Source organism: Lissotriton vulgaris, chromosome 9 (genome assembly GCF_964263255.1).
Source record: "Lissotriton vulgaris chromosome 9, aLisVul1.2, whole genome shotgun sequence".
Lineage (NCBI taxonomy): Eukaryota > Metazoa > Chordata > Amphibia > Caudata > Salamandridae > Lissotriton > Lissotriton vulgaris.
In genome coordinates, this window is record NC_141697.1 from 1074314143 (window position 1) to 1074341401 (window position 27259).

General features: G+C 44.8%; 1 protein-coding gene across 4 annotated transcripts in view; it reads left to right on the forward strand.

The window, feature by feature from the left end:
• FLNB (filamin B) overlaps positions 1-27259 on the forward strand; it is a 476237-nt gene that overhangs the window by 337681 nt on the left and 111297 nt on the right. For all 4 annotated transcript variants that reach the window (XM_086939044.1, XM_086939045.1, XM_086939046.1 and 1 more), the window contains 3 exons: positions 2247-2403; positions 11495-11684; positions 26021-26268. In XM_086939044.1, the coding sequence (XP_086795170.1) occupies positions 2247-2403; positions 11495-11684; positions 26021-26268 (595 nt within the window). The remainder of the gene's footprint in view (positions 1-2246; positions 2404-11494; positions 11685-26020; positions 26269-27259) is intronic.

The following is a 27259-nucleotide window of genomic DNA, read 5'->3' on the forward strand; positions in this document are numbered from 1 at the left end:
AAGCTGGCAATACTCCGCCAGGACAGCGGGTTGCCTGTGAAAGAAACAAATGTCCCCCTAATTTGCTCTATAAAGAAAAAATCATCTCCTTTCTCACCAATGTATGTTGGACATGAGCTTTTTCCTATGATTTGTCCATAAACCTGTATGCGCCTGCCATGCCTTGGCTGCCATTGGTTCTTGCACTTGTTCCTATATCATTCAAGAGGGTCATCATTGTTCCATTTGAGATAGACACTTTATGCTGATTTGTTTGCATGTGCTTGACTTGGAGCAACTCACATTTTGTTTTAGGTTGCCTTTTTTCTGAAGTCTGTCTCCCATTTGCTCTACTATAGCATCAACTGATTCTAAAGCATTTTTAAGCATCTCAGACCAAATATCTGTGTTAAAGGGGACGGGAGGGTCAATGATCTCCATCCAATGACAGGGGAATAATTGTACACTTCAGCACTAGCTTTGTCCATTCTTTCTTTCTTGTCTGAACCCATTTGCTCTTACTTGGCAAGGCCACCCTCTTGCCCAATGCTATTTCATCTTACTGGTGAGCACTTTGATGATGAACGAGATATGTAGCAGGAGAATGAAGCGAGAATCAACAGGAGAGAAAGGGCTAGAGTAGACACTCCTGTACCCCAATTGAATTTATATAAACAACTAAGGAGTGACTAAGTGTGAAAAAGAAAAATGAAATAACAAAAAACCACCTTAGATGAGTGGTTATTACTAAAGTCCCATTAACCCAGACAAGTGAAACCCAAAAAGGATTTTATTGGAAATAACAGCTACTGGGAACAAAATAAGCCCAGTTAAGCCGATCAGGGAAAGGGGGGAATTCTTTCCTTATAAAGAAGGACCCTCACTCACCACTAGTTGGTGACATGCTTCATCATCGGGTCCCCGCTGGGGTGGCCGAGTGCCCCCCAGCGTGCTACAATGCCTGAGTTACAGCGGAGGTGGTTGGTGTTGAATGTAACAGTGCTCAAACAAAAAAGTGTATTTATGTGTGAGTGCTGGTTAAAAAATACAAAGTTGGTACCCACATTTTTTTTATTTAGGGTCAACCCGTATTGAATAAAAACAGTGTGTATGGACAAACTAGGTTCTATGTTAGGAAACCTGTGTCCTTTAATAAAGATAAACGGTCAACATGTTTCTGCTGTTATTAATGCTATTACGCGCAGCATTCGTCAGGACCAAGAAATAGATATGAAGAGCAGCTGTGAAACCCTCAGAAGAAACCTCCTCTATGCAATCTTAATTGTCAGACTCATTTTATGGTGGAAGTGAGCAATGAGCCCATGGATTAGGTGTGACTAGAGAAAGTCGAGTGATCGCTGTCCAGGTGAAAAGCCTTGATATTGACCACAGCCCTCTGGTCTTGGCTAAGCGAAGCCCACCTAATTCTTCCGAAATTTAGAGGAGCCTAGTGTCAAAAATGTTCAATTTCCTTTTGAATGAAGATGTACTAATGCTAATATTAGCAATACTAGTGGGAGAGTCTCATAGGGACGTGCCTGATTGACATTGAGAAACTACTGTGTGAGATGTTGTCCCAAGCCTTATAGCTCTTGGATGTTTGTGTTGCCTGCTTGCAGAACCTTTCCATTCAAGCCACCCTAGCAAAGGCACACCTAGGGCCATAAACAGTGAATGGGGTGTCCTGTTGCTTCCACCATGCAAGTTTGAGGGACGGGGCACTCGTACAGAAAGGCTCCTCATAATGAGCATCTCTAAAAAACATATGTATTTAAGTCTGAGTTTTCATGAGGCTCCCACTTCCATAGGCAGGAAACCAGAGAGACATATTGCAATATTCGTCAAAGTCCTACCATTTACACATCGCCCTATGTGTTTCCAAACTTGCTATCCCTTTTCCTACACCAGCATGTCAACAGTACCCTTGCTCTTTGGGGTTATGGTGTAAGAGGATCTGCGTGTGACTCCCTTGAGGCCCTCGCATGATACTTAGCTTTGAATGTCCCACCTACCATCCCATCTCATATCCTGATCAAGCAGCTACTCTGGGGAAAGACAGAAACCCACTAAAGTCAATCAGTCTCTCTCTCTGAGAAAGGTGGGAAGGGGGCACAGAGGTGCCATGATGCTCAGTGCATCTCGAGGCTTTGGGCATGTTGAAGGAGCCGGGTGTATAGTAACCTGTATCTCTTATTTGTATGTTTCTTTTTGACATGTTTTTTTGCCTGAGCACGTAATAATCGCCTACTTTATTTTCCTCAACCAAGTCCCTTCAAGGTGAGGGTGCTTCCAACATGTGATGCCAGCATGGTGAAGGCCAGTGGGCCTGGTCTCAGCTCTCAGGGGGTTCTTGCCAGCTTGCCGGTTGACTTTGCCATTGATGCCAAAGATGCAGGAGAAGGACCCCTCTCCGTGCAGATAACGGTAAGCCATGTTTCTTCCTTTTGTTGTCAGTTCTACTTTGACTCTTTACATTGTACTGTAAGATTTAAGATCCCTAACTAAATCATACGTTGTCATTAACGTGTTGCATGATTTTAATTTTTTTGTCTTCATGAATGCCAAGGAGTTATGCAAAGTCAGGTTGGAACCGTTGATGGTAATGAGCAGGACATTAACCAGTGTAGTCACTTCCACTCCAGCCTTCTTGAATAGGGTTAGGCCTCTGCAAAACTGGTGAATTTCAGCAAATCCACCTCATCTGAGAAACATGTCCATTTTGTCCGAAGACACTTGTAGAAAAAATCGGTTTCTGAATCAAAAATAAATTAATGACAAAGAAATGGCCAGTTTATGACATAGCTGAAACCAGTTTCCCTGATTTGGTGGAATCAAGACGACGCAGCCTTTGTATGCGGCATGCCGACCTAGAATAGCGCCGGCTGCAGGCTTCTGAATAAAACTCTGGGCCCGGCACTTGTTCTTTTACAAATTAAGCACTGGTGACAACAGCACTGTACCTCTATCAGTGGTATTAGGTGAACAGGTGGAATATCTCTGGGGATAATTGCAGACAAGGCCTATAAATGCTGCCAGGGGAATGCACATTTCCAGACATTTAGCAGATAAACAAACACTGGCCGGTCTAAAAATACTAAAAATAGCAAAACTAAAATACGATTAGGGCATTGATTAGGACCGCTGAGGGACAAAACACTTCTTCATTACAAATTACTTGGTGACTAAACATAACCAAGGATTCACGTTGTGAAGACTGGTTCAATTTAGGCGTTGTTTGTTTTTGCAATTGCCCACAGTAATCCATTTACCATCGGGGATCAAGTATTTAGTATTCTCAGTATTTTTACCCATAGTCAGTGCTTTAAATGGGCAGATGGTATTTCATACCAAGTATCTACACTTTTTAGGTCTCGGCTGGGCGTGGTAGTGAAGCTGCCCTGCCTTCAGAGATCTTGTAAACACAAGATTTTTAAAAGGGACTGTAAGCCCCACCCCTCCTTTCCATTGGGTAGCGTCAGCGTTGGCTTCCCAATGGAAAGGAGTGTTTTTGGGTGCCACCCTGTCCGTTTTTTTGACAGCCCCTCCGGACACCATGTCCTGCTTTGCGGCTGGCCGTCGTGAATAATTTTCTTATCAGCTTCTCTGATGGGGCTGTCCAGGGAAGGTTCAGGGAGAGTTCAGCAAGCTGAAGCTCAGATCACGCACCTCTGTTTATCAGGAATTCCCTCCGAGCTGCTGCGGTGAGGTCACCGCCTGCCCCGCCTTCTCCCCCGCCCACCCGAGCTCTGCTGCCTCCCAGGCCCGGACAGGGGGCAGACAGCAGAGAATTCCGAGCTACGAGTTTCTTCGAGTCTCGGCTCCACCCTCTGGTTGTTTGATCCTGTGCATGTCGTGTTTTCTCTCTGTGGCTTGTCCTAGGGCTGCCACTGGGTACAGCACCTCCACAATCACCCTCACAGACACCTTCAGCTCGAACTTTTAGCGCCCCTTCATGCCCACCTGGCTGAAGGTTGCAGACCTGTGGTTGAAACTGAATAGCTTATGTACTCACTTTACCAGGGTTACGGTGTGATACGGAAAAGTGCTTGCACTTTCTCATTAAAAATATTGAACTCCCTGAGAAGTGCAGGCACTATTCCTTACTAATTAAAGAACTGCAGGCACTCAGTAAAAGCGAGTACCTGCCCATTTAGAGCTCTGTTGCAGAAAGTATCATGAACACTCCCGTGATGTAACGTACAATCTTCAACGCAAGTGCCTTGTAATGCATCACTCGCGCCCTCTTTTCAAAGTCCCAGCTTTTCTTCCTATGCGCTGCTGAGCACTTGTGCGCCTCTGTGATAAGGCATGTGCGCAGCATCTCTGTTTGAGAGGCACACCAAATAAATAATGAAAGCACTCATTAGAATGCTTCCTCCTGCCTGCGCAGTCCCTCCTCCCCCACCCGCTTCCTCCGCGGCCCCCACCCCCGGGACTTGCTGTTCTCGCACTTCCCACACTCCCCACCACACGCCACGTGCCGAGGCACCTGGCGCTGCGGGCCTGAGCCGCCCACTCCTGCCCCAGCAGACCCTGTGCCATCCCAGCTCCAGCCTCCCTTCTCGGAGAATTCCTCGACTGTGGCTTCCGGGGAAATGGGGGTGGCGGGAACTGCACGGTGTGCGGGGTGTGACGAGGCGCGCATCTCATCGAGAACCATACTGCTACCCACGAATGGGAAAGGCGGGGCAGCGATGAGGGGGCAACGAAACAGGCAAAACTCGTGGGTGGAACCGAAAGGAAATGTGGGGGCTGAGTGTGGGGAAGTCGTCCCTGCCACCCACCATTTATTGGCTGCTGTGGGGTGGTGCGCAGGACTCTGGTCTACTGGGTGTATGATGTAGGTGCGGGGGAGGATTGGAGCACAGTGCAGAGGGTATGAGAGGAATAGGGGGTATCTTGGTATAGAGGAGAAGGGGGGAGCAGTGTGTGGAATGGGTTGAAGTGGGAAGCTTTGGGTGTCAGGTGTAAGGCAGAAGGGTGTGGTCTGCAGCGTATTGGGGAAGAGGAGAAGCCTGTGAGACAAGGTAGTAACCAGAAAAATAAAATAGCCCAGATTTTGAAATCCACCCATCCACCCACCCACCCAATATTTGAAGTTCTTATGCTACACACCCTCGCTAGTGGCACCTTCCTCACCCATGCTTATGCTGATAAGGTGTGGGGGGATTTCCTGACGCCCCTCATATGGTGAGTGGAATGAAGAGGGAGCAGAGCTGGGAAGAGTCCGGGTCAAAGAAGCCTCAGGCCCGGCACAGGAGAGTCAGGTTGTTGTACAGCTGGTGTTCTGAACTCATGTATTTCAAAGTGCTTTCATATGTGATGATAAAAGGTAGCTTGGTAAAATAAACCCTTTCCCTTAGATCAGTTTGGTTAAGATAGAAGCAGCGATTAATCCAGGTTTTCTTGTTTCACTTTGTGCAAATCGGCCACTTAATAGGTATCTATTAGTCTCTCCTTTTTCCTCAAATGTTAAAGCTTTGTTTTTACCTCCTTGTGCACCAGGTTCGAGCGTGTGTGGCAGGCAGAAGCTACATGAAATCTCGGCTTGTTATGGGCTCGGGGTTCCAACTGGACCTTGAGGGGAGCCAGAGCAAGACTTGAGCTCGAAGTTGGCTCGAGCTTTCAGTGGCTCGCCCACCTCTAGAGAAGCGTGGGCAAGACTGGATTGTAAAGCAAAATCAGTCCTTGGATAAATGTGAAAACCAGCCCCACACTGCAAGTCCATGACTAAAATGAGGCTTTGGAGGCATGGTTTTGTCATGGCAGCCCCTTTCAACTCTGGCCCACTGAAGCTGCCTCCTTTGTGCTCTTTCTCGGTACTCACACCACAACCAGTGCTTGAACCCGCACCACCAGCACTTTGTCTGCACTACTAGCACTTTTTGTGCAATGTCATGCCAAATCTTTGTGATGTAGCACGCGCCCGCTTCGTGTGACATTATGCTCCATTCTGTGAGCCTAGATCACGCCTCCTCATTCTCTGCGTGCATTTTCACACTCCTGCATAGTACCCTGAACTCACTCACCAACAAAGATAGTTGGCAGTGGCTCACTGCCAGGGCAGTGGGAGGACTTCCATGTCGATTCAGCCATCTCCTTCAACACCAAGTCAACACAAAGCACAACCTGTGTTACATCATATAAGTCTTGGGAAGACAATGAGCGCCTTCTGCCACTTCCTAAATGTCAATGCAGGCAAACACATTGGTACACGCCCTCACTGATTGAGATAATGCCCTACTTTGTGGCCTCCTCGATGAAAGTCCTGCCCCCCAAAAAGTCAGCCTTTAATAATACTACCTCGTTTCTTCTATATTGTGCCTCATAACCTAGCTCCGGTGCTTCTAAGGGCTGTAAGCAGGCGTGCAACACCCATTTTACTCAAAGGGCTTCAAATGTGGCTCTAGTTGCGCCTCTAGCTGTAAGTAACGTATCACTGTGATGCTACATAATGGAGTTGAGTACACCTACCTCAGAAGGATGACAGCTGAGGTGGACCTGCTGAGACTCAAACTCATGATCTGCAGGTCAAGGCAGATGTCAGCAGTGAGCCTTTAACTCACCCAGCCAAATTGTCCGCTGCCAGTTAACTACAGAAAGAACTAGGAAAGTCATTAGTAACACACCCACTCTGAAGGAACTGACCTAGATGACCTTCCCAGTAAGGGTCAAGGTTAAAGCGCAGGGCGTCATCTGCAGAGCTGCAATCAACGTGACGCCAGAAATATTTGCACAAAAACAGCGAACGCGAGTGATTCCTAGGCTACCGACAGCCCAGGGCTCGTGGGACTGAACAAAAAAAATGCCATTCAGAGAAGAGGCTTCATTCTATTAAAAGAATGTAGGTGAGCCTCCTTCGGCATGTCAGACTCCCCCCTCCCCCCCCCCCTCCCCTCCAACCTACACTTCAGGAACAAACTAAAAACTCACCTATTTTGGCAAAATCTCCCACCAAACAGCATCTGACTGCAAGACTCAAACCCCACCACCTGATCATCCCCAACCACACAGAACAAACAGACCGTGATTTCTGAACCCCAGGTCCACCCCTGGTCTAGGGAACTTGGCTCGAGTGCCCCCTCCCCTTATTGCATCTCTATTACCTTGGTATACTTTGACTTCATCCCCTTAGGCTACCGCAGCCATGCACCTGGGCAATCTTTACATTGTCTACCATTACAGGTGTCATTAACAGTTGTCCATAATTTGTCCTTCCTAGCACACAAACCAACGGAGATAACACAATATTGCATCACTACCACAGCACCACTGTAACTGAGGAGGTTACACTTTCGTGGGGTATTCAAAATTCTTTTTTGACTGAATTGTTGAAAACTTTGACTAAGTTTCCACTCATTTTAAAATGGCCTTCTAGGATGCATATGTAGTTACAAGTAAGAAGTTGGGTGAATATTGATCAAGGACTTCTTAATTTAACTTGTTCATAGTTATGTGAACTACAGCAATTGAAATCTTTGTTTTATCTTGAAACTAATATATAACTCGCGTTTTAGGTACCATTTGTCACAGCATATTTTTTGTAGCATTGTAAATATTAAAGTTTAGTTTAGAGTTGGGATTACGGCTAAGGCTACAGTGCTCAATTTGAGCCAGTGATTGCTGGTGGGGGACACCGGCATTCATTTTTGGGGGAACAGCACTTATATTTACTCACCAGGCATTTCCAGAAAGCAAGATAGGGAAAAACACACATACTAGAAAGATGGAAGAAGAGAAAAAAAAAACAAGAGTTAGATAAAGTGGCAGTGGAGTTAAGAGGCCTGAGGTGGCTTCTGGACTACGCAGACTTGTTTAATTGTGCCGACCATGGGCTTCAGAGCAATGTTTTGGGCACTGGTACTCTTTATTTTTTAAACTAAGCACTGGGCTAGCGCGAGGCTAAGGATTATCCAAAAAAGGCTAGGTGCATGGATAGTATTGGGCGTGATGCTCCTTAAATATCGAATCAACTATATTGATGAAACAGAATATTGAGGATAGAATGTCGAATATAAAAATATTTACAGTTAAGTAAGTCTAGATGGTCTACATCAAACTCCCCATATATGTACCTACACAGTACAGATATCTTCAAGTTATGTAGATGTGGCGGTAGAAGAAGTAGATCAATATTTCTCTATATGCACTTACCTTTCAATATTTCGTCCCTCGATATTCTTTTGCCGTTATTAGTATGCCACCATATTATTGGATTCGCTATTCAGTAGTACATTCGTTGGAGGAAGGAGGTACAGTGCTAGGGTAAAGGAAGTGGTGCAACTGATGTGGTGCATCCCTGGGGCACGCACAGAGGTATGACTCCCTAAAAGGTGCAGCCTTTTCTCTCAGTCTCCTTGCCTGCTCCAACCCATGGAGTCCAGCTTCATGTGAGCCTGGCTCACAAACAAATTTCTTGTAAAGAGGAGTTGAAAAGCAGATTTGGAAGAGCCTTTGTTCATGATTTAACAGTGTAGGTAGTAAATGTAAATGTGGGTGTACTTGTAAAGCGCACTGTGACTCCAAGGAGTATCCTGGCGCTGAAGACCGCTGGGGAACCCGTCCTGGCTTTCCCTGTGAGATGGTCCCTTTCTGGGTATCTCCAAGGTGAAACCAGGCATCCACTGCGTCTGTGGGGGGCCGTTGTAGAGATGAGGCAAGCTTAATGCCCAGAGTTGCCGAGTGTGTTCCCTGGTTAGAGTAGGCACTGAGGCGAGAATTATTGAGTCCGTTTGACCCCGGTCCACGACCCTGCCGCGTCGGGAATTGAACCCTGGTCCCGGGCCGTTCTCTGCTTACGGGTCTGCCGCCTCTAACCAGTGAGCCACACCACTCCACACCAGGTAGTGTTGTGGAGGCAGTGGTGTAGATTCGAGCCCAGACCTTGGTCTCTGCACTTTGACTTGACCTTGAACTATGCACCTGGGCTGTGCCCGTAGGCCTCCTGTTCCTCAGGACTTGGGGGTCTCCAAAGTTTTTTTTCTTGGAATCCCTCTCTAATTCTTGCGATTGCTACCATTCTTTTTCATAGATCACAACGTTTTCGGAATATGGGTTTTTATAAGGGGTGTGCGAAATTCATGACATTGATGTACCATTTTGGCATAGATACTCGAGATTCAATATAATTACTTGAAAGGCAAAGCTGTAATTTCACACTATATTTTAGTGCAAAATGCGTCCTTGTATCAGTTTGTGACACAAGAGAACATTTGTGCTAAGAAAGTGCTAAAAAAGGCACATTGAACAGCCACTCATGTTCTGTTTTTCCTGTGTGATTGTGGTATATTTTTACAGCGAATGGTGCTTAATTATGTGAAGTGGTTTGATAGGGTAATTTCAGAAATTTCACATAACAAGCATGATGCGATATTCGCTGAAATGATGTGAATTTTGCCAGTGTAACTTATATTTCTCCCAGGCCTAGCTCTCATGCAAAAATCAGGACTATTGTGCCTTTTCTGAAGACTTTTTGAAAACAAGCATTTGCAATGCAACAGGTCTCGCATTTACGAGAGTTACAGCTATTGGCAATGTAAATGACAATGCCTTTTATTAACTGTTTTGCAAATTAACACATAAATAAAAGGCACTGTACTTTACAACGCCAATAGCTTTAACTCTCGCAAATGCAAGACCTGTTGCATTGCAAATGCTTGTTAAAATTAGAAATTGTGAGTACCAGCACTTAAAAGTCGGATAAAACCTTTAATTGTAGAAAACTTGAACTATTTTCATTTCTAGCAACACCAGTGGCGGAGTTATTTTTATGTACAGGTGAATTTTTGTCATAAGTGGACATCTCACAGTACTGTCTCTGACGTATGCCAGGTACAGATTAATATCCCTCGGTGCAGATTCTGATGGACATCTCGGGGAAACGAATATCCCTCAGTACAATCTCTATCGGATATCGTATGCCTCATTGCTGGATCTGAGGGACATCAGAGAGAAACGATTTTCAGATTTTCCAATAATCAGACTGGCATATAATGTTTCAATACATTATACGACAAGTAGGGCACATGCGAAAAGCCTAAGTGGAAATGCAAAGGGAGAGGAAATCGAATTGGTAAGAGTACTAAGAGATAAAACACTATTTTATAAAATAACAAATACTTTGAGGACTTTCAAAACAGAAAAGATTGAGTGTGTGTTCGTCTTTTGTATGTGTGTAGGTAAACATCCCTGGTGAAATCCGACTGACATCTCACAGTACCCCACTGAAAGCACCTGTACTCAAATATTTATCAGAAAATAAATTTATTAGGGGAGATGTTGCAACCCAAGTCCCTGCCCCCCCCCCCCCCCCCCCCACCTTGAATCTTCGCCCCTGCTTAGTTCAGTTTCTTATGGATGGCGTGCAAAAGTTAACCTCCCTCAGTGCATTTTCTAGCGGACATATTAGATACATCCGGGACATCCCTCAATAAACACTGTGGATGGCGTGCACAAGTTAGCATCCTTCGTTGCAGTTTTTGACGAACATCTGAGGAAACTGAATAACCCACAGTACAGACTCCCATGGATGTCTGTGCTCCTATCACTCATTACAAACTCTGATAAATGGCAGACACACGTGAAGATCCATTCGAAGTTATGGTTTTTTTACATTAAAAACTCTCAAAATAGGGGAAACGTCTATTGTAGGTTTTTCCTGCGGATAAAAAGGCCACATGGAGTTTTGAAGCAGACTTTCATACACTTTTAACATACATTATCAGAACATATGCCAACTTACATTTATTTTCCTTGGGATGGGACAGAGTTTCAAGTTTATTGCAATTTCTTTGGGTACAGCAGATTTACTAATCCATCCACGAATGCCAGTTTCGAGATTGTTGCAAGATTGCGTGGGAAAGCTGGAACTCCCCCCACCCTCCCCTACATATTTTTCATTAGACCTTGTTTGCTTCTTGTTAGTGTCACCTAAATAGCACAGTTATGAAAGATGTGAGCTTTTCTGGGAATGAAGACAGATGACGCCTGTAGCCAGTTGACAGCAGTATAACTTAAACCAAGCCACATGGTCTGGTTTTCTTTCAGGTTATGTGAGAAATTTGAATGAAATCCATGTTTCACAATTTATGAAGTGAAAAGCGGAACCTGAAAGCGTTTGAAGTAAATTTGAGGGCATTTGGGATACACATACAGTGATAATACGGAGTGCTGGGCTTTTTTCTTATTTCACTGTGAAAAACTTGAAATAACTAGACGTTCCTACATTTGCTTTTATATTTTAAAGATACTACAAAGCAAAACTTATATATAAAAAAATCCTACTCAGTAGATGTTCTTATACATGTCTGTCATATTAAATCTGATTGTTTTAATTTACCTTGAAATCTCTTGCACACAAAAAAAGAATTAGAACCTGCTATTCAGCATTATGAGAGGGAGAAGCGGGTGCAGTATAACACACGCCTGTATGTGCTGAAGATGTCTTCTAAGTACAAACTTAAACTAAGATTGTCTCGAGGTGGTCAAGTAACCAGTGGCTTAATTTGATATTTAGGACCAAGAAGGCAAACCAAGGAGGGCAAACATCCACGACAACAAAGATGGCACTTACGCAGTGTCCTACATTCCCGACAAGACTGGACGCTATCAGGTTGCGGTTCAGTATGGTGGTGAAGACATTCCAATGTCACCGTACAGAGTCCGCGCCTCACCCGCCGGTGATGCCAGCAAGTGCAGTGCCACAGGTAAGGCTGATTCAGCAAACGGCTGTATTATTTTGAGGGTCGAATGAGCCACTTGCTACTGCATCGCTTTGAGATAAAGTACTATATAAGCAAATATAATTATTGTATAGATAAAGAAGGTTCCAGCATCAAGAATACCCGGCATAGGCTCAATGCAAATATTCTGATCCATCTGTATTCCCTCTGGCCTGACGCATTGTATCGTTCACCAACAATGGCTTAAAAAGGCATTGGCAAAGCCAATAGATCTAGCTTTTTTGTCAGTGCAGGCCTATTGTCTTTGACTATGCTTTTGCCAGTCCTGTTCAGAATAAAAAAAATGGTTATGGCTGATTATACTTACAAGTGCAGGCATCATGACACTTACGTTCATATATGTCATGCATGGGATGAGCAGGCGTGGGGTTAAAAATAAAATTAATAATGGATGGGCAGGGTAAGCAACTGATAAACTGAGAAGGGGGAGAAGGAAAGCAAGGAGTGTGGGGAATTGACTGGGTAAAGGAGCACACGAGAGGGCGAGCAGGAAAACACATGGACTGCCATGGAGAGCTGATCTAATAAGAAATAATAGTTCCCTTAATGCATGCAGTGGATTGTGGAAGGATACAAGTCAGGAAATCAGAAGGATGGTACATTAGCTCAGCTTTACGGGACGAGCAAACACAAGAGGAGGAAGGAAAGGCCTCGTATACGATAGAAAAGAAAGCCAATACTTACAAGCAGTGTGCTGGCCCAAAGCCCACTGCAAATAAAGGTATTGTCAACAATAAGCTTTCAACAACAGAGAGCTAAAAGCTGCCCGTAAACGAGACCTAAAAACAGAGAAACTGTTGTTTTCAAATCCTCATCCTGCCAGTCTAGCTACCAATCAGCTTACGAAGGAGACGGCCATTGAACGGCTTCCAAGTCCAGGCGGAAGCAGACAAGTTGCGTGTGCACCGTGCACGTGCGTCTGCTGTTCAAACAAACGGAATGGGGCTGGTTCTCGTTGCTCCGACATGTTTGAATGGAAGCCAAACAAACATGCTCATTTACTCTGACCTCCAGCGATTTACAGCAGCAAGCAGCAAAACGGCAGCCACAGTTCACGGCAAATAGATTCTGATGAAAAATATTCATTATCTCTGATAACTTGCTGGAACAATTAACCCACAAGCAAATGCCCCTGCTCTTGCACGCTGTATAAGAGGAGGCACTTTTGAGTTCCTCAACTTTGAACCATTTCGTAGACGTAGAGCATTAAAGCTGTCAGTCACCGAAATGCCAATGAAGAACATTGCAAGCAGGGCCTGCATTTAGGCATCCCCTCAATGCCTGGCAGCGCCTTTTATTAATATGCAGAGTCGCCTCAGCATCTTATTCAGAAATCTCTAGTCCCGCTCAATGCCTGGCAGGGCCTTTATTTAAATGCACAGTCGCCTCAGTGTCTTATTCAGACATCTCTAGTCCCGCTCAATGCCTGGCAGGGCAGTTATGTAAGGTACAGAGTCGCCTCAGTGTCTTATTCAGACATCTATAGCCCCGCTCCATGCCTGGCAGGGCCTTTATCTAAGATGCTGAGTCACTTCAGTGTCTTATTCAGACATCTCTAGTCCCGCTCAATGCCTGGCAGGGCCTATATTTAAATGCAGAGTCGCCTCAGTGTCTTATTCAGACATCTCTAGTCCCGCTCAATGCCTGGCAGGGCCTTTATTTAAATGCAGAGTCGCCTCAGTGTCTTATTCAGACATCTCTAGTCCCGCTAAATGCCTGGCAGGGCGGTTATGTAAGGTACAGAGTCGCCTCAGTGTCTTATTCAGACATCTCTAGTCCCGCTCAATGCCTGGCAGGGCCTTTATCTAAGATGCAGAGTCGCCTCAGTGTCTTATTCAGACATCTCTAGTCCCGCTCAATGCCTGGCAGGGCCTTTATTTAATATGCAGTCGCCTCAGTGTCTTATTCAGACATCTCTAGTCCCGCTCAATGCCTGGCAGGGCCTTTATTTATTATGAAAAGTCACCTCAGCGTCTTATTCAGACATCTCTAGTCCCGCTCAATGCCTGGCAGGGAATGTATGTAAGGTACAGAGTCGCCTCAGTGTCTTATTCAGACATCTCTAGTCCCGCTCAATGCCTGGCAGGGCCTTTATTTAAGATGCAGAGTCGCCTCCGTGTCTTATTCAGACATCTCTAGTCCCGCTCAATGCCTGGCAGGGTCTTTATTTAATATGCAGTCGCCTCAGTGTCTTATTCAGACATCTCTAGTCCCGCTCAATGCCTGGCAGGGCCTTTATTTAAGATGCAGAGTCACCTCCGTGTCTTATTCAGACATCTCTAGTCCCGCTCAATGCCTCTCAGGGCCGTTATGTAAGGTACAGAGTCGCCTCAGTGTCTTATTCAGACATCTCTAGTTGCGATCAATGCCTGGCAGGGCCTTTATTTAAATGCAGAGTTGCCTCAGTGTCTTATTCAGACATCTCTAGTCCCGCTCAATGCCTGGCAGGGCCGTTATTTAAGATGCAGAGTCACCTCCGTGTCTTATTCAGACATCTCTAGTCCCGCTCAATGCCTGGCAGGGCCTTTATTTAATATGAAGAGTTGCCTCAGTGTCTTATTCAGACATCTCTAGTCCCGCTCAATGCCTGGCAGGGCCTTTATTTAATATGCAGAGTCGCCTCAGTGTCTTATTCAGACATCTCTAGTCCCGCTCAATGCCTGGCAGGGCCTTTATTTAATATGCAGAGTCGCCTCAGTGTCTTATTCAGACATCTCTAGTCCCGCTCAATGCCTGGCAGGGCCTTTATTTAATATGCAGTCGCCTCAGTGTCTTATTCAGACATCTCTAGTCCCGCTCAATGCCTGGCAGGGCCTTTATTTATTATGAAAAGTCACCTCTGCGTCTTATTCAGACATCTCTAGTCCCGCTCAATGCCTGGCAGGGAATGTATGTAAGGTACAGAGTCGCCTCAGTGTCTTATTCAGACATCTCTAGTCCCGCTCAATGCCTGGCAGGGCCTTTATTTAAGATGCAGAGTCGCCTCCGTGTCTTATTCAGACATCTCTAGTCCCGCTCAATGCCTGGCAGGGTCTTTATTTAATATGCAGTCGCCTCAGTGTCTTATTCAGACATCTCTAGTCCCGCTCAATGCCTGGCAGGACCCTAATTTAATATGCAGAGTCGCCTCAGTGTCTTATTCAGACATCTCTAGTCCCGCTCAATGCCTGGCAGGGCCTTTATTTAAGATGCAGAGTCACCTCCGTGTCTTATTCAGACATCTCTAGTCCCGCTCAATGCCTCTCAGGGCCGTTATGTAAGGTACAGAGTCGCCTCAGTGTCTTATTCAGACATCTCTAGTTGCGATCAATGCCTGGCAGGGCCTTTATTTAAATGCAGAGTTGCCTCAGTGTCTTATTCAGACATCTCTAGTCCTGTTTAATGCCTGGCAGGGCCGTTATTTAAGATGCAGAGTCACCTCCGTGTCTTATTCAGACATCTCTAGTCCCGCTCAATGCCTGGCAGGGCCTTTATTTAATATGAAGAGTCGCCTCAGTGTCTTATTCAGACATCTCTAGTCCCGCTCAATGCCTGGCAGGGCCTTTATTTAAATGCAGAGTTGCCTCAGTGTCTTATTCAGACATCTCTAGTCCTGTTTAATGCCTGGCAGGGCCGTTATTTAAGATGCAGAGTCACCTCCGTGTCTTATTCAGACATCTCTAGTCCCGCTCAATGCCTGGCAGGGCCTTTATTTAATATGAAGAGTCGCCTCAGTGTCTTATTCAGACATCTCTAGCCCCGCTCAATGCCTGGCAGGGCCTTTATTTAAATGCAGAGTTGCCTCAGTGTCTTATTCAGACATCTCTAGTCCTGTTTAATGCCTGGCAGGGCCTTTATTTAAGATGCAGAGTCACCTCCGTGTCTTATTCAGACATCTCTAGTCCCGCTCAATGCCTCTCAGGGCCGTTATGTAAGGTACAGAGTCGCCTCAGTGTCTTATTCAGACATCTCTAGTTGCGATCAATGCCTGGCAGGGCCTTTATTTAAATGCAGAGTTGCCTCAGTGTCTTATTCAGACATCTCTAGTCCTGTTTAATGCCTGGCAGGGCCGTTATTTAAGATGCAGAGTCACCTCCGTGTCTTATTCAGACATCTCTAGCCCCGCTCAATGCCTGGCAGGGCCTTTATTTAATATGAAGAGTTGCCTCAGTGTCTTATTCAGACATCTCTAGTCCCGCTCAATGCCTGGCAGGGCCTTTATTTATTATGAAAAGTCACCTCTGCGTCTTATTCAGACATCTCTAGTCCCGCTCAATGCCTGGCAGGGAATGTATGTAAGGTACAGAGTCGCCTCAGTGTCTTATTCAGACATCTCTAGTCCCGCTCAATGCCTGGCAGGGCCTTTATTTAATATGCAGTCGCCTCAGTGTCTTATTCAGACATCTCTAGTCCCGCTCAATGCCTGGCAGGACCCTAATTTAATATGCAGAGTCGCCTCAGTGTCTTATTCAGACATCTCTAGTCCCGCTCAATGCCTGGCAGGGGCTTTATTTAAGATGCAGAGTCACCTCCGTGTCTTATTCAGACATCTCTAGTCCCGCTCAATGCCTCTCAGGGCCGTTATGTAAGGTACAGAGTCGCCTCAGTGTCTTATTCAGACATCTCTAGTTGCGATCAATGCCTGGCAGGGCCTTTATTTAAATGCAGAGTTGCCTCAGTGTCTTATTCAGACATCTCTAGTCCTGTTTAATGCCTGGCAGGGCCGTTATTTAAGATGCAGAGTCGCCTCCGTGTCTTATTCAGACATCTCTAGTCCCGCTCAATGCCTGGCAGGGTCTTTATTTAATATGCAGTCGCCTCAGTGTCTTATTCAGACATCTCTAGTCCCGCTCAATGCCTGGCAGGACCCTAATTTAATATGCAGAGTCGCCTCAGTGTCTTATTCAGACATCTCTAGTCCCGCTCAATGCCTGGCAGGGGCTTTATTTAAGATGCAGAGTCACCTCCGTGTCTTATTCAGACATCTCTAGTCCCGCTCAATGCCTCTCAGGGCCGTTATGTAAGGTACAGAGTCGCCTCAGTGTCTTATTCAGACATCTCTAGTTGCGATCAATGCCTGGCAGGGCCTTTATTTAAATGCAGAGTTGCCTCAGTGTCTTATTCAGACATCTCTAGTCCTGTTTAATGCCTGGCAGGGCCGTTATTTAAGATGCAGAGTCACCTCCGTGTCTTATTCAGACATCTCTAGTCCCGCTCAATGCCTCTCAGGGCCGTTATGTAAGGTACAGAGTCGCCTCAGTGTCTTATTCAGACATCTCTAGTCCCGCTCAATGCCTGGCAGGGCCTTTATTTAATATGAAGAGTCGCCTCAGTGTCTTATTCAGACATCTCTAGTCCCGCTCAATGCCTGGCAGGGCCTTTATTTAAGATGCAGAGTCACCTCCGTGTCTTATTCAGACATCTCTAGTCCCGCTCAATGCCTCTCAGGGCCGTTATGTAAGGTACAGAGTCGCCTCAGTGTCTTATTCAGACATCTCTAGTTGCGATCAATGCCTGGCAGGGCCTTTATTTAAATGCAGAGTTGCCTCAGTGTCTTATTCAGACATCTCTAGTCCTGTTTAATGCCTGGCAGGGCCGTTATTTAAGATGCAGAGTCACCTCCGTGTCTTATTCAGACATCTCTAGTCCCGCTCAATGCCTGGCAGGGCCTTTATTTAATATGAAGAGTTGCCTCAGTGTCTTATTCAGACATCTCTAGTCCCGCTCAATGCCTGGCAGGACCGTTATGGGAGGTGCAGAGTCACCTCAGTGTCTTATTCAGACATCTCTAGTCCCGCTCAATGCCTGGCAGGGCCTTTATTTAAGATGCAGAGTCACCTCCGTGTCTTATTCAGACATCTCTAGTCCCGCTCAATGCCTCTCAGGGCCGTTATGTAAGGTACAGAGTCGCCTCAGTGTCTTATTCAGACATCTCTAGTTGCGATCAATGCCTGGCAGGGCCTTTATTTAAATGCAGAGTTGCCTCAGTGTCTTATTCAGACATCTCTAGTCCTGTTTAATGCCTGGCAGGGAATTTATGTAAGGTACAGAGTCGCCTCAGTGGCTTATTCAGACATCTCTAGTCCCGCTCAATGCTTGGCAGGGCCTTTATTCAAGATGCAGAGTCACCTCCGTGTCTTATTCAGACATCTCTAGTCCCGCTCAATGCCTGGCAGGGCCTTTATGTAAGGTACAGAGTCACCTCAGTGTCTTATTCAGACATCTCTAGTTGCGATCAATGCCTGGCAGGGCCTTTATTTAAATGCAGAGTTGGCACAGTGTCTTATTCAGACATCTCTAGTCCCGCTCAATGCCTGGCAGGGCCTTTATTTAAATGCAGAGTTGGCACAGTGTCTTATTCAGACATCTCTAGTCCGGTTTAATGCCTGGCAGGGCCGTTATTTAAGATGCAGAGTCACCTCCGTGTCTTATTCAGACATCTCTAGTCCCGCTCAATGCCTGGCAGGGCCTTTATGTAAGGTACAGAGTCGCCTCAGTGTCTTTTTCAGACATCTCTAGTTGCGCTCAATGCCTGGCAGGGCCTTTATTTAAGATGCAGAGTTGGCACAGTGTCTTATTCAGTCAACTCTAGTCCCGCTCAATGCCTGGCAGGGCCTTTATTTAAGATGCAGAGTCGCCTCAGTGTCTTATTCAGACATCTCTAGTCCCGCTCAATGCCTGGCAGGGCCTTTATGTAAGGTACAGAGTCGCCTCCGTGTCTTATTCAGACATCTCTAGTCCCGCTCAATGCCTGGCAGGGCCTTTATGTAAGGTACAGAGTCGCCTCAGTGTCTTTTTCAGACATCTCTAGTTGCGCTCAATGCCTGGCAGGGCCTTTATTTAAGATGCAGAGTCACCTCCGTGTCTTATTCAGACATCTCTAGTCCCGCTCAATGCCTGGCAGGGCCTTTATGTAAGGTACAGAGTCGCCTCAGTGTCTTATTCAGACATCTCTAGTCCCGCTCAATGCCTGGCAGGGCCTTTATTTAAGATGCAGAGTCACCTCCGTGTCTTATTCAGACATCTCTAGTCCCGCTCAATGCCTGGCAGGGCCTTTATGTAAGGTACAGAGTCGCCTCAGTGTCTTATTCAGACATCTCTAGTCCCGCTCAATGCCTGGCAGGGCCTTTATTTAAATGCAGAGTTGGCACAGTGTCTTATTCAGACATCTCTTTTCCTGCTCAATGCCTGGCAGGGCCTTTATTTAAGATGCAGAGTCACCTCCGTGTCTTATTCAGACATCTCTAGTGCCGCTCAATGCCTGGCAGGGCCTTTATTCAAGATGCAGAGTCACCTCAGTGTCTTATTCAGACATCTCTAGTCCCGCTCAATGCCTGGCAGGGCCTTTATTTAATATGCAGAGTTGCCTCAGTGTCTTATTCAGACATCTCTAGTCCCGCTCAATGCCTGGCAGGGCCTTTATCTAAGATGCAGAGTCGCCTCAGTGTCTTATTCAGACATCTCTAGTCCCGCTCAATGCCTCGCAGGGAATTTATGTAAGGTACAGAGTCGCCTCAGTGGCTTATTCAGACATCTCTAGTCCCGCTCAATGCCTCGCAGGGAATTTATGTAAGGTACAGAGTCACCTCCGTGTCTTATTCAGACATCTCTAGTCCCGCTCAATGCCTGGCAGGGCCTTTATTCAAGATGCAGAGTCACCTCAGTGTCTTATTCAGACATCTCTAGTCCCGCTCAATGCCTGGCAGGGCCTTTATTTAATATGCAGAGTCGCCTCAGTGTCTTATTCAGTGAACTCTAGTCCCGCTCAATGCCTGGCAGGGCCTTTATTTAAGATGCAGAGTCGCCTCAGTGTCTTATTTTGACATCTCTAGTCCCGCTCAATGCCTGGCAGGGCCTTTATTTAAGATGCAGAGTCGCCTCAGTGTCTTATTCAGACATCTCTAGACCCGCTCAATGCCTGGCAGGGCCTTTATTTAAGATGCAGAGTCACCTCCGTGTCTTATTCAGACATCTCTAGTTCCGCTCAATGCCTGGCAGGGCCTTTATGTAAGGTACAGAGTCGCCTCAGTGTCTTATTCAGACATCTCTAGTTGCGATCAATGCCTGGCAGGGCCTTTATTTAAATGCAGATTTGCCTCAGTGTCTTATTCAGACATCTCTAGTCCTGTTTAATGCCTGGCAGGGCCATTATTTAAGATGCAGAGTCACCTCCGTGTCTTATTCAGACATCTCTAGTCCCGCTCAATGCCTGGCAGGGCCTTTATGTAAGGTACAGAGTCGCCTCAGTGTCTTATTCAGACATCTCTAGTTGCGCTCAATGCCTGGCAGGGCCTTTATTTAAATGCAGAGTTGCCTCAGTGTCTTATTCAGACATCTCTAGCCCCGCTCAATGCCTCTAGGGCCTTTATTTAAGATGCAGAGTCACCTCAGCGTCTTATTCAGACATCTCTAGCCCCGCTCAATGCCTCTAGGGCCTTTATTTAATATGCAGAGTCGCCTCAGTGTCTTATTCAGACATCTCTAGTCCCGCTCAATGCCTGGCAGGGCCGTTATGGGAGGTGCAGAGCCACTTCAGTGTCTTATTCAGACATCTTGAGTCCTGATCAATGCTTGGCAGGGCCTTTATTTAAGATGCAGAGTCACCTCCGTGTCTTATTCAGACATCTCTAGTGCCTGACCAGCACTGCTGCATTGGCTTACATAGAGGCACACATTGTGTGTCACTCACAGACATCTCCTACATGTGGGCCTGCCTAGTTTCAAGAACAGCTCTATACTGATATTCTAAGTCGTGCACTATAAAGCATTTTGCAAAGATGTATTGTGTATTTGTTTCTAAAGGTTTTTGTGCTTGAACTGACCACAGCAGTTACCAATATAGGCCATTCGTGCAATATTTGTGAGCAATGCGGGGTTTAAAAATACCTGCTATAGACCCTCAACTCACCTGCTGGCCCGAGTCGTAGGTGAGGATGTCTAGTAAGGAAAGGCACAAAACCACCCTATCTCCTGGCTTTAAGTTTAGCTGTTATAACATATATGTGCCATTGCTAGAACCCAAGCCCCCCGCCTCCTGCCAGATGCCTGTTGAGCCTCAGCTGAGATCCAGTATTGGTGGTTACTCCTTTGCATAAGTCTTGATGCCGTCAACACTCTAGCCTAACCTCAATCTTATGTTAAAGAATCCAACATTTTGCAAGTTTATGCTATTTAACATAACCTAGTGTTCTTTTAGATTACCCAACTGACAAGAGAACAAGAAAGTGATGAGTATCCATCCCGTCTAGCCTCTCAATGGGATGTGGCGAAGGAGACTTTAGTACAGACTGCACTTTGTCGTTTTTAGATTAAATCTTTTGCCAGGTTTGCAATCATTTCTCTCTCCTCACAGCAGCCATCAGTCATGAAACACTATATTCTGGTTTGTTGCTGATGCGTGCAGCCCCAGTTGAGGCATAGGACAGCAATTCTAGTCCTGAAGGATGCAATTTCAATTGGCCGCCATTTCTTGAGGGAGAACCAGAGAACCCAAAACTCTTGCTATTGATATTCCGTCTGTTGGGGTGAATAAAGAGATTCTTTATAAACCGCTCCCCTCCCCCGTCCCAAAACTCTGCCAGAGATGTTTGCTTTCAAACCCACCTTGAAATTCAATTGTGCTCCCCTTTCAGGTCCTGGGTTGAAATTCAGAAAGGACCTATTATGAGAGGGAAGTCATGGCTCGTTAGACCCCAGCTGAATTGTTCACAATATCTGAGTAGGGAGATGAATAGAGCCCTAATGGATAGCTGGTAAGGTCTGCAGCCCTCTTTAACAGTTGGGTCTTTGCACGTGTTTGTTTTCTGAGCACCTTCTTCCAGTGCTATGATACTCTGGCTTTATACTTTACCCTTACGGTGAACCCCTTTCATAGCAACGATTTGCTTACACTTTTATTATACTTTATTGCTTGATTTAAAAAAACCTTTGCAAGTTACAAAAGATAAAAGTATTTAAAAGTGTACATATGTAAAAAAAGGAATGCAAATTCCAGTCCAGTATAAATAAAAGTAGCAAATATTATGCTGATGGAAGGTCACTTGGATCGATCACATCACAAACTCTTTTTTCTGCTTGGTCCAAGAACCTGACCAGGGCACAATTTAGTTCGGTGTTCCGGGGATCAAAGCATGCCAGAACTGCAGCCCTGCATGATCTCACCATATTTTTGTTCCAAAGTTTCCTTAAGAGGAACCGTCTTTCGTGCAACAGGTTTGGGCAGAGGCATAGGATGTGTGTGATGTCTTCTTTGTGTTTCCCACAAAGTCGACAGGATTCGTGGCCATTGACTCTTTTCCATTTTGGCAAGTGACACGACAAGTTGATGAGTCCCATTCTTAATTTTAAGAAGCTTAGTTTTGTACGTGCAGTGAATGTTAAGGTTAGGTACGGCTGTGGAAACAGCTGGACATAGGATTTGCTTACACTTAAAAACAAGCATTCTGTAGTTTTATTTTCCATCTCTTTTCCCAACCTTTAAATAATCCTATTTATGTCTGTTTTTTTTCATTTGGGTATGTTTTAATGTTTACGTGTAGAGGTGAATATACTCTGTAGGACACTGTTGTGGCAATACATACCTTTGTGGGTTAATTTAAAAGCAATCAAAACCGAATATTACAGATCATAAACTAAGACGATATAAGGTAGTTTCCGGTCGTAAATAAATATGTATATCTATAGCTCCATATATATATATAGGGCCCTTCAACTTGCCCAGCCGTCGAATACATTTCTCGCTTCTTTCCAGTGACCAATAGGAAACCCACCACAGCATCTGCCCCTATATGAATCTTTTGGGTCAACAATGCTGGGCCATCTGCAACTGCACCTTATTCAGGGAGTAATATGAAACTAGGAAACAACGGCGTAGATTAATTCAAAGGTTCCATCCATAATTTTTTTATTTTTTCTAAGTAAAATACTTTAAGTGTGACAGGTATACCCAGATGTGGATTCCTTGCACTCTGTGCCATAGACCTCCAGCTGAGGTGGAACAACAAGGCTGAAACTGGTCCTGTGTTCCTGTTGCGGTGGGACTTGGTCTGGCAGTCTGTCTGGAATGGCCTCATGCCCCAAAAAACAATGGACCGGAACAGGGCCCGAACAATTACCATTGAATGAGATCAACTGAAGCATTCCACCCATCACTTTTTAAAAAGTTATTCTTATGCCACTGCCACATTAAATATAACTTTTCTGATGAAGGACGCCATTCATAAGAATTCCATCTGTCACACGCATACATTGTTGATTATGGCTTTATAATAGGAAATACTTTATGCTGGTCATATAACAATTGAGATCAAGTAGTGGAGTGGTGAATATTTTATGGTACTCTGAAGTGTTATCTTCTTACACACATTTCGTGTCTATGATGACTCACTGGCAACATAAGAGTGGAATAGAAAATGTAAGTTTAATGCAGCTATTGGCTAGCCACGGCCGGCCAAGGGCTCCCTATGATATTCAGTAGGTAATTAAGAAACTGGTATATTTGGGCTGAGAACAAATTATGGAAGTCAATTCAGTCAAACAGGGGCAGGTGTTATGCAAAACCTCGGTCCAGCTCTGGGGGGCGCTCTCTGGAAAGCCGCAAAATGAACAAACGACTAGTTGTGGTAACACATTCTTGTAATAAGTCAAAGTAGAAAGCAAGCGGCAAGCCATTTGGAGCAATGCACTGTGCTTTAATCCATTCTTTAACAAATGTGTTTCTGCAGTAAACAATAACAAATTGGAGCAAATAACAGGTGCAAGCTTTTTCCCTCTAGAAAGGAAGGCTGATGATACCTGGAATCCTGTTCGAGTCAAGGTACAGTCAAGGCTCCATGAAAGAATGCTTTTGTTGGGCAGGGCTGGTCAGGCAAATTACATATTGCCCCACAAAGCAGGTCTCACTTAACATTTATTCTAAGAAATTTCAAATCGTTCAGAGAATCCCATAAAATTGCTGGCGTGGTTACATAAGAAGTTATTAACTTCAAAAGACAGCAATACTTTTGAAAGCACCAAAGTGTAATTATGAGATTTATTGTAATCTCCAACGGCGTGCCCTTCCTTACATTTTTATTGTAATTTCTGCTTCTGTTTGTATATGGAGCACAATTCTGGTAACAGCTAGGTGGATCAGGGAATGCAGGGCTCGTGCTTTCACACTTTCCACATTTGAACAGCATTGCATCTTCTTTCTGAAGCCTAGACGATTATCTAAGAGGTAAAGGATGAAACAAAATTAATCTAGCTACAAGTAGAGTTTTCCATGGGCAGAATCTCCCATAGTTATTTTTAACTCACACTTGTCTCACATGCTACTCTCATTTGTACATACCCCACACTCCCCACACACCCGGTTCATCTACTGCCAGACTTTCAGGATAAAATAACTCTGGCAAAGAGCCCACCCTGTGGGGCCCATTGGGCATTGCAGCGCTCGCTCAACGAGGAGCTGCCCTATGATGAAGCATGACACTCTTTGGGTGTGTGACGGCCCTTGCTCCTTATAGGAGCTATTCCACTCCTTTGTCCTTTTCTTCTCTTTCCTTATCCCCTTCGATGCTCATGACGAGCTCAGCTCGTCATGAGGTAGACCTCTCGTACACTCATGATGAGCTGAGCTCGTCATGAACAATGGGAATAACTCGGGACCAGCACAGGTCGGGAATACCATCAGTAGCGATGGTGTTAAGAACAGCACACTCTATTACAGTTCATTCCTTGGGGCTTGTGTGCTGGACCTTGATGGCCCCCGATCCCCCACTTTTTTGATGTCCTACCCATAAGGTACATCTTGCCCAAATTTCTTACTATTTACCAAACTTTGTCAGTGTCTCTCAGGGAGTTATGACTTCTAGACCTAGGAGAAAAGAAATTGCAAGTAAACCTAAGCAAGGTCGCAAGCTTTTCTCTCTAGCGGCACGTAGTCTCTGGAATTAAGAAATAATTGAAAACGACCTTTCCAACAACATTTGACAACATCGTAATAATTGCTATTTCTTCTAGTTGTTTGGGAGCCAAAACTAATATTAAAGTAAAACAATAAATGAATTACAATAATTGTAAAGATACTATTTATCAGGAGTGGTAGGCAAGTTTCTTTTCGGGCTTCTAGGATAACTGCCTCCTAAAATGAGATGATGATGGTGGAATGTGGGGGTAGCTTTTCTGTAGCGTCACCTACAAATGAGGGCCGAGAAAGTGTGAGAAGCGAAGGGGCATGATTTCAATGTTAGAAGGGACTGGAGATGTTGTTGGCCATTGGGTGTAGAATCCTGGACCCTCTTCTAGGATGATGATAGGTTAGGAGTCGGCAGTGGGACAGAATCCAGGATACAAACTGCTTAAATGATGTTGTTATGGAGTTTGGCAACATTGCCACTGTGAAGATGAGAGAGTAAATGGGGAGAATATTTTAAGAGTGGGAGTAATGCTATGTACTGATGAGAGAGTGTTTGTGTGTATGCGAGAGAATGATAAAGGGACAGACACTTGGAATAGGAGAATGAAATCAAGGGGCGGATCACAACATTTACATTGGTGCAGTTACATGTGTGTGATGTTAAAGAAAGCAGTACAGGTGAAAAAAACCTTTACCGCTGCACCAGGAGAGTACATTACTCAAAGTAGTTAATATATGACTCCAAGATTACTGCAAATTAAGCGGATTAGCTGTAGCTTTTGTACAACAAAACTATAGCTGCGCCACAGTAACATCCAAAATTACAAAAACTCAGTGACAGCCCAAGAACATAAACATAACATTGCAACACACATCATGCCAAGGAAAACCAACGCATGACCCCAACAGAAAAAAACACAGCCCCATTATATGAGGTAGCAACAGCACAACGTAACAACACTGCAGTAAAATGGAGTGTTGTTACTGCATTTTTGTGTTGTTAAATTGTTTTATTTTGTGTTGTGTTAATGTTTTATTGTTTTGTGACGTTTTGTTGCTGTAATGCATTGTGCTGAATTGTGTTAGTATGTTGTTATGCGGTAGCCTTCTGGGTTGTTTTGTTGTACTTTGTCATATTTTTGTTCTTTTGTGTTATGTTTATTAAAGGTACAGTAAAAAACATTTAACTACAGTCGGTGGTGGTTGTATACCTTGACTTTACCTCCACCTCCTCCAGTGACACCTTTCGGTTTAAATCCATGACGCAGGCAGTGTCCTAAGTTAACAATTCTTATGCTCATTTTGTGGTTTGAACCCATGTGTTTCTAAACTACTCTGACATATACTCCTCACGTGAAGACATTCTCTCTTGTAAAGTCACTGCAAGAATTTTTAATCAATCAATACAAATATTTCATTCTAGGTCCAGGAATTGCACCCACTGTTAAGACTGGAGAGGAGGTTGGCTTTGTAGTCGATGCCAAGTCTGCTGGGAAAGGGAAGGTGACATGCACAGTGTTGAATCCAGACTTTACAGAATCGGAAGCAGATGTCATTGAAAATGAGGACGGAACGTATGATATTTTCTACACCACGGCTAAGCCAGGACCTTATGTCATTCACGTCCGCTTTGGCGGAGTAGATATTCCCAATAGCCCCTTCACCGTAATGGTAAGTCCATTCTTCGGCTAGTTAACTAAAAAAAGGAATATTGAATTTGACTGACCAAGACAAGCCTTTACATGTTTTGTTTTTGTGGCACTTGTGATAGGAAACTGCAATGTACCCATTTGTTATAAGCGTACCTCAATTTGGAGCAAAAATGAATGACATTGTTTAAAGTACTATGCAGAATGATATGCACACACTTCTAAACAGTTGTTGGATGATCCCACAAATTTACAGTCTTGTTTTTTTTTGATAGGGCGCATGTTGAGATAAAAAAAACTGCCCGAGTGAGGGAACAGCACATGCTAACTTCAGCCATGCTAGCTTGGTCTTCCAGAGTTTGTAATCTTGCCCAAATCGGGATGGCCAAGCTAAGTCATGTCCCAATACATGTAGCTGCCCTCTGTTCTTTTATTTATTTTATTAATTTATTTATTTAATGCGTTTTTATATAGTGCAAACATTCCCCGAAGGTGTTAGAGTGCTTTACAAAAGAACCAGTTGCTTTACATAAGGACTTAGGATTACATGAGTTACATAAGATACAAACACAAAAAATTGCAAATGTACAAGTTGTAAAGTCACACAAGGAAGAGATACAAACAGAGAAAATTGCAAATGTACAAGTTGTAAAGTCACTCAAGGAAGAGATACAAATGGATAAACTCTAAGAATCACATAGGAATGGTAGTGAGTACAAGGGTCTACTACATATAATAGTGGTTAGAGTTATCTCTATATACTTATATATACAAATAGATTTTCTCAGGATTTTTGGGGAGGGAAGCAGCATGCTGGATACAGGTTGTGCGGGGCCGAACCAAGTAGGCAGAGTCCGCAAAGGTTAACAAAGGGGCACCAATGCTCTCCCCCCTCTGATCCCTGCTGTTTTAGATCATAACCGCGCAAATTGCTTCAGGGAGGGGGAGGCTTCAAGTGCGCAGATCCAGCGCAGGCGTGCAGTCGCCATTTTAAAGCCAGGCATGTTCCAGAG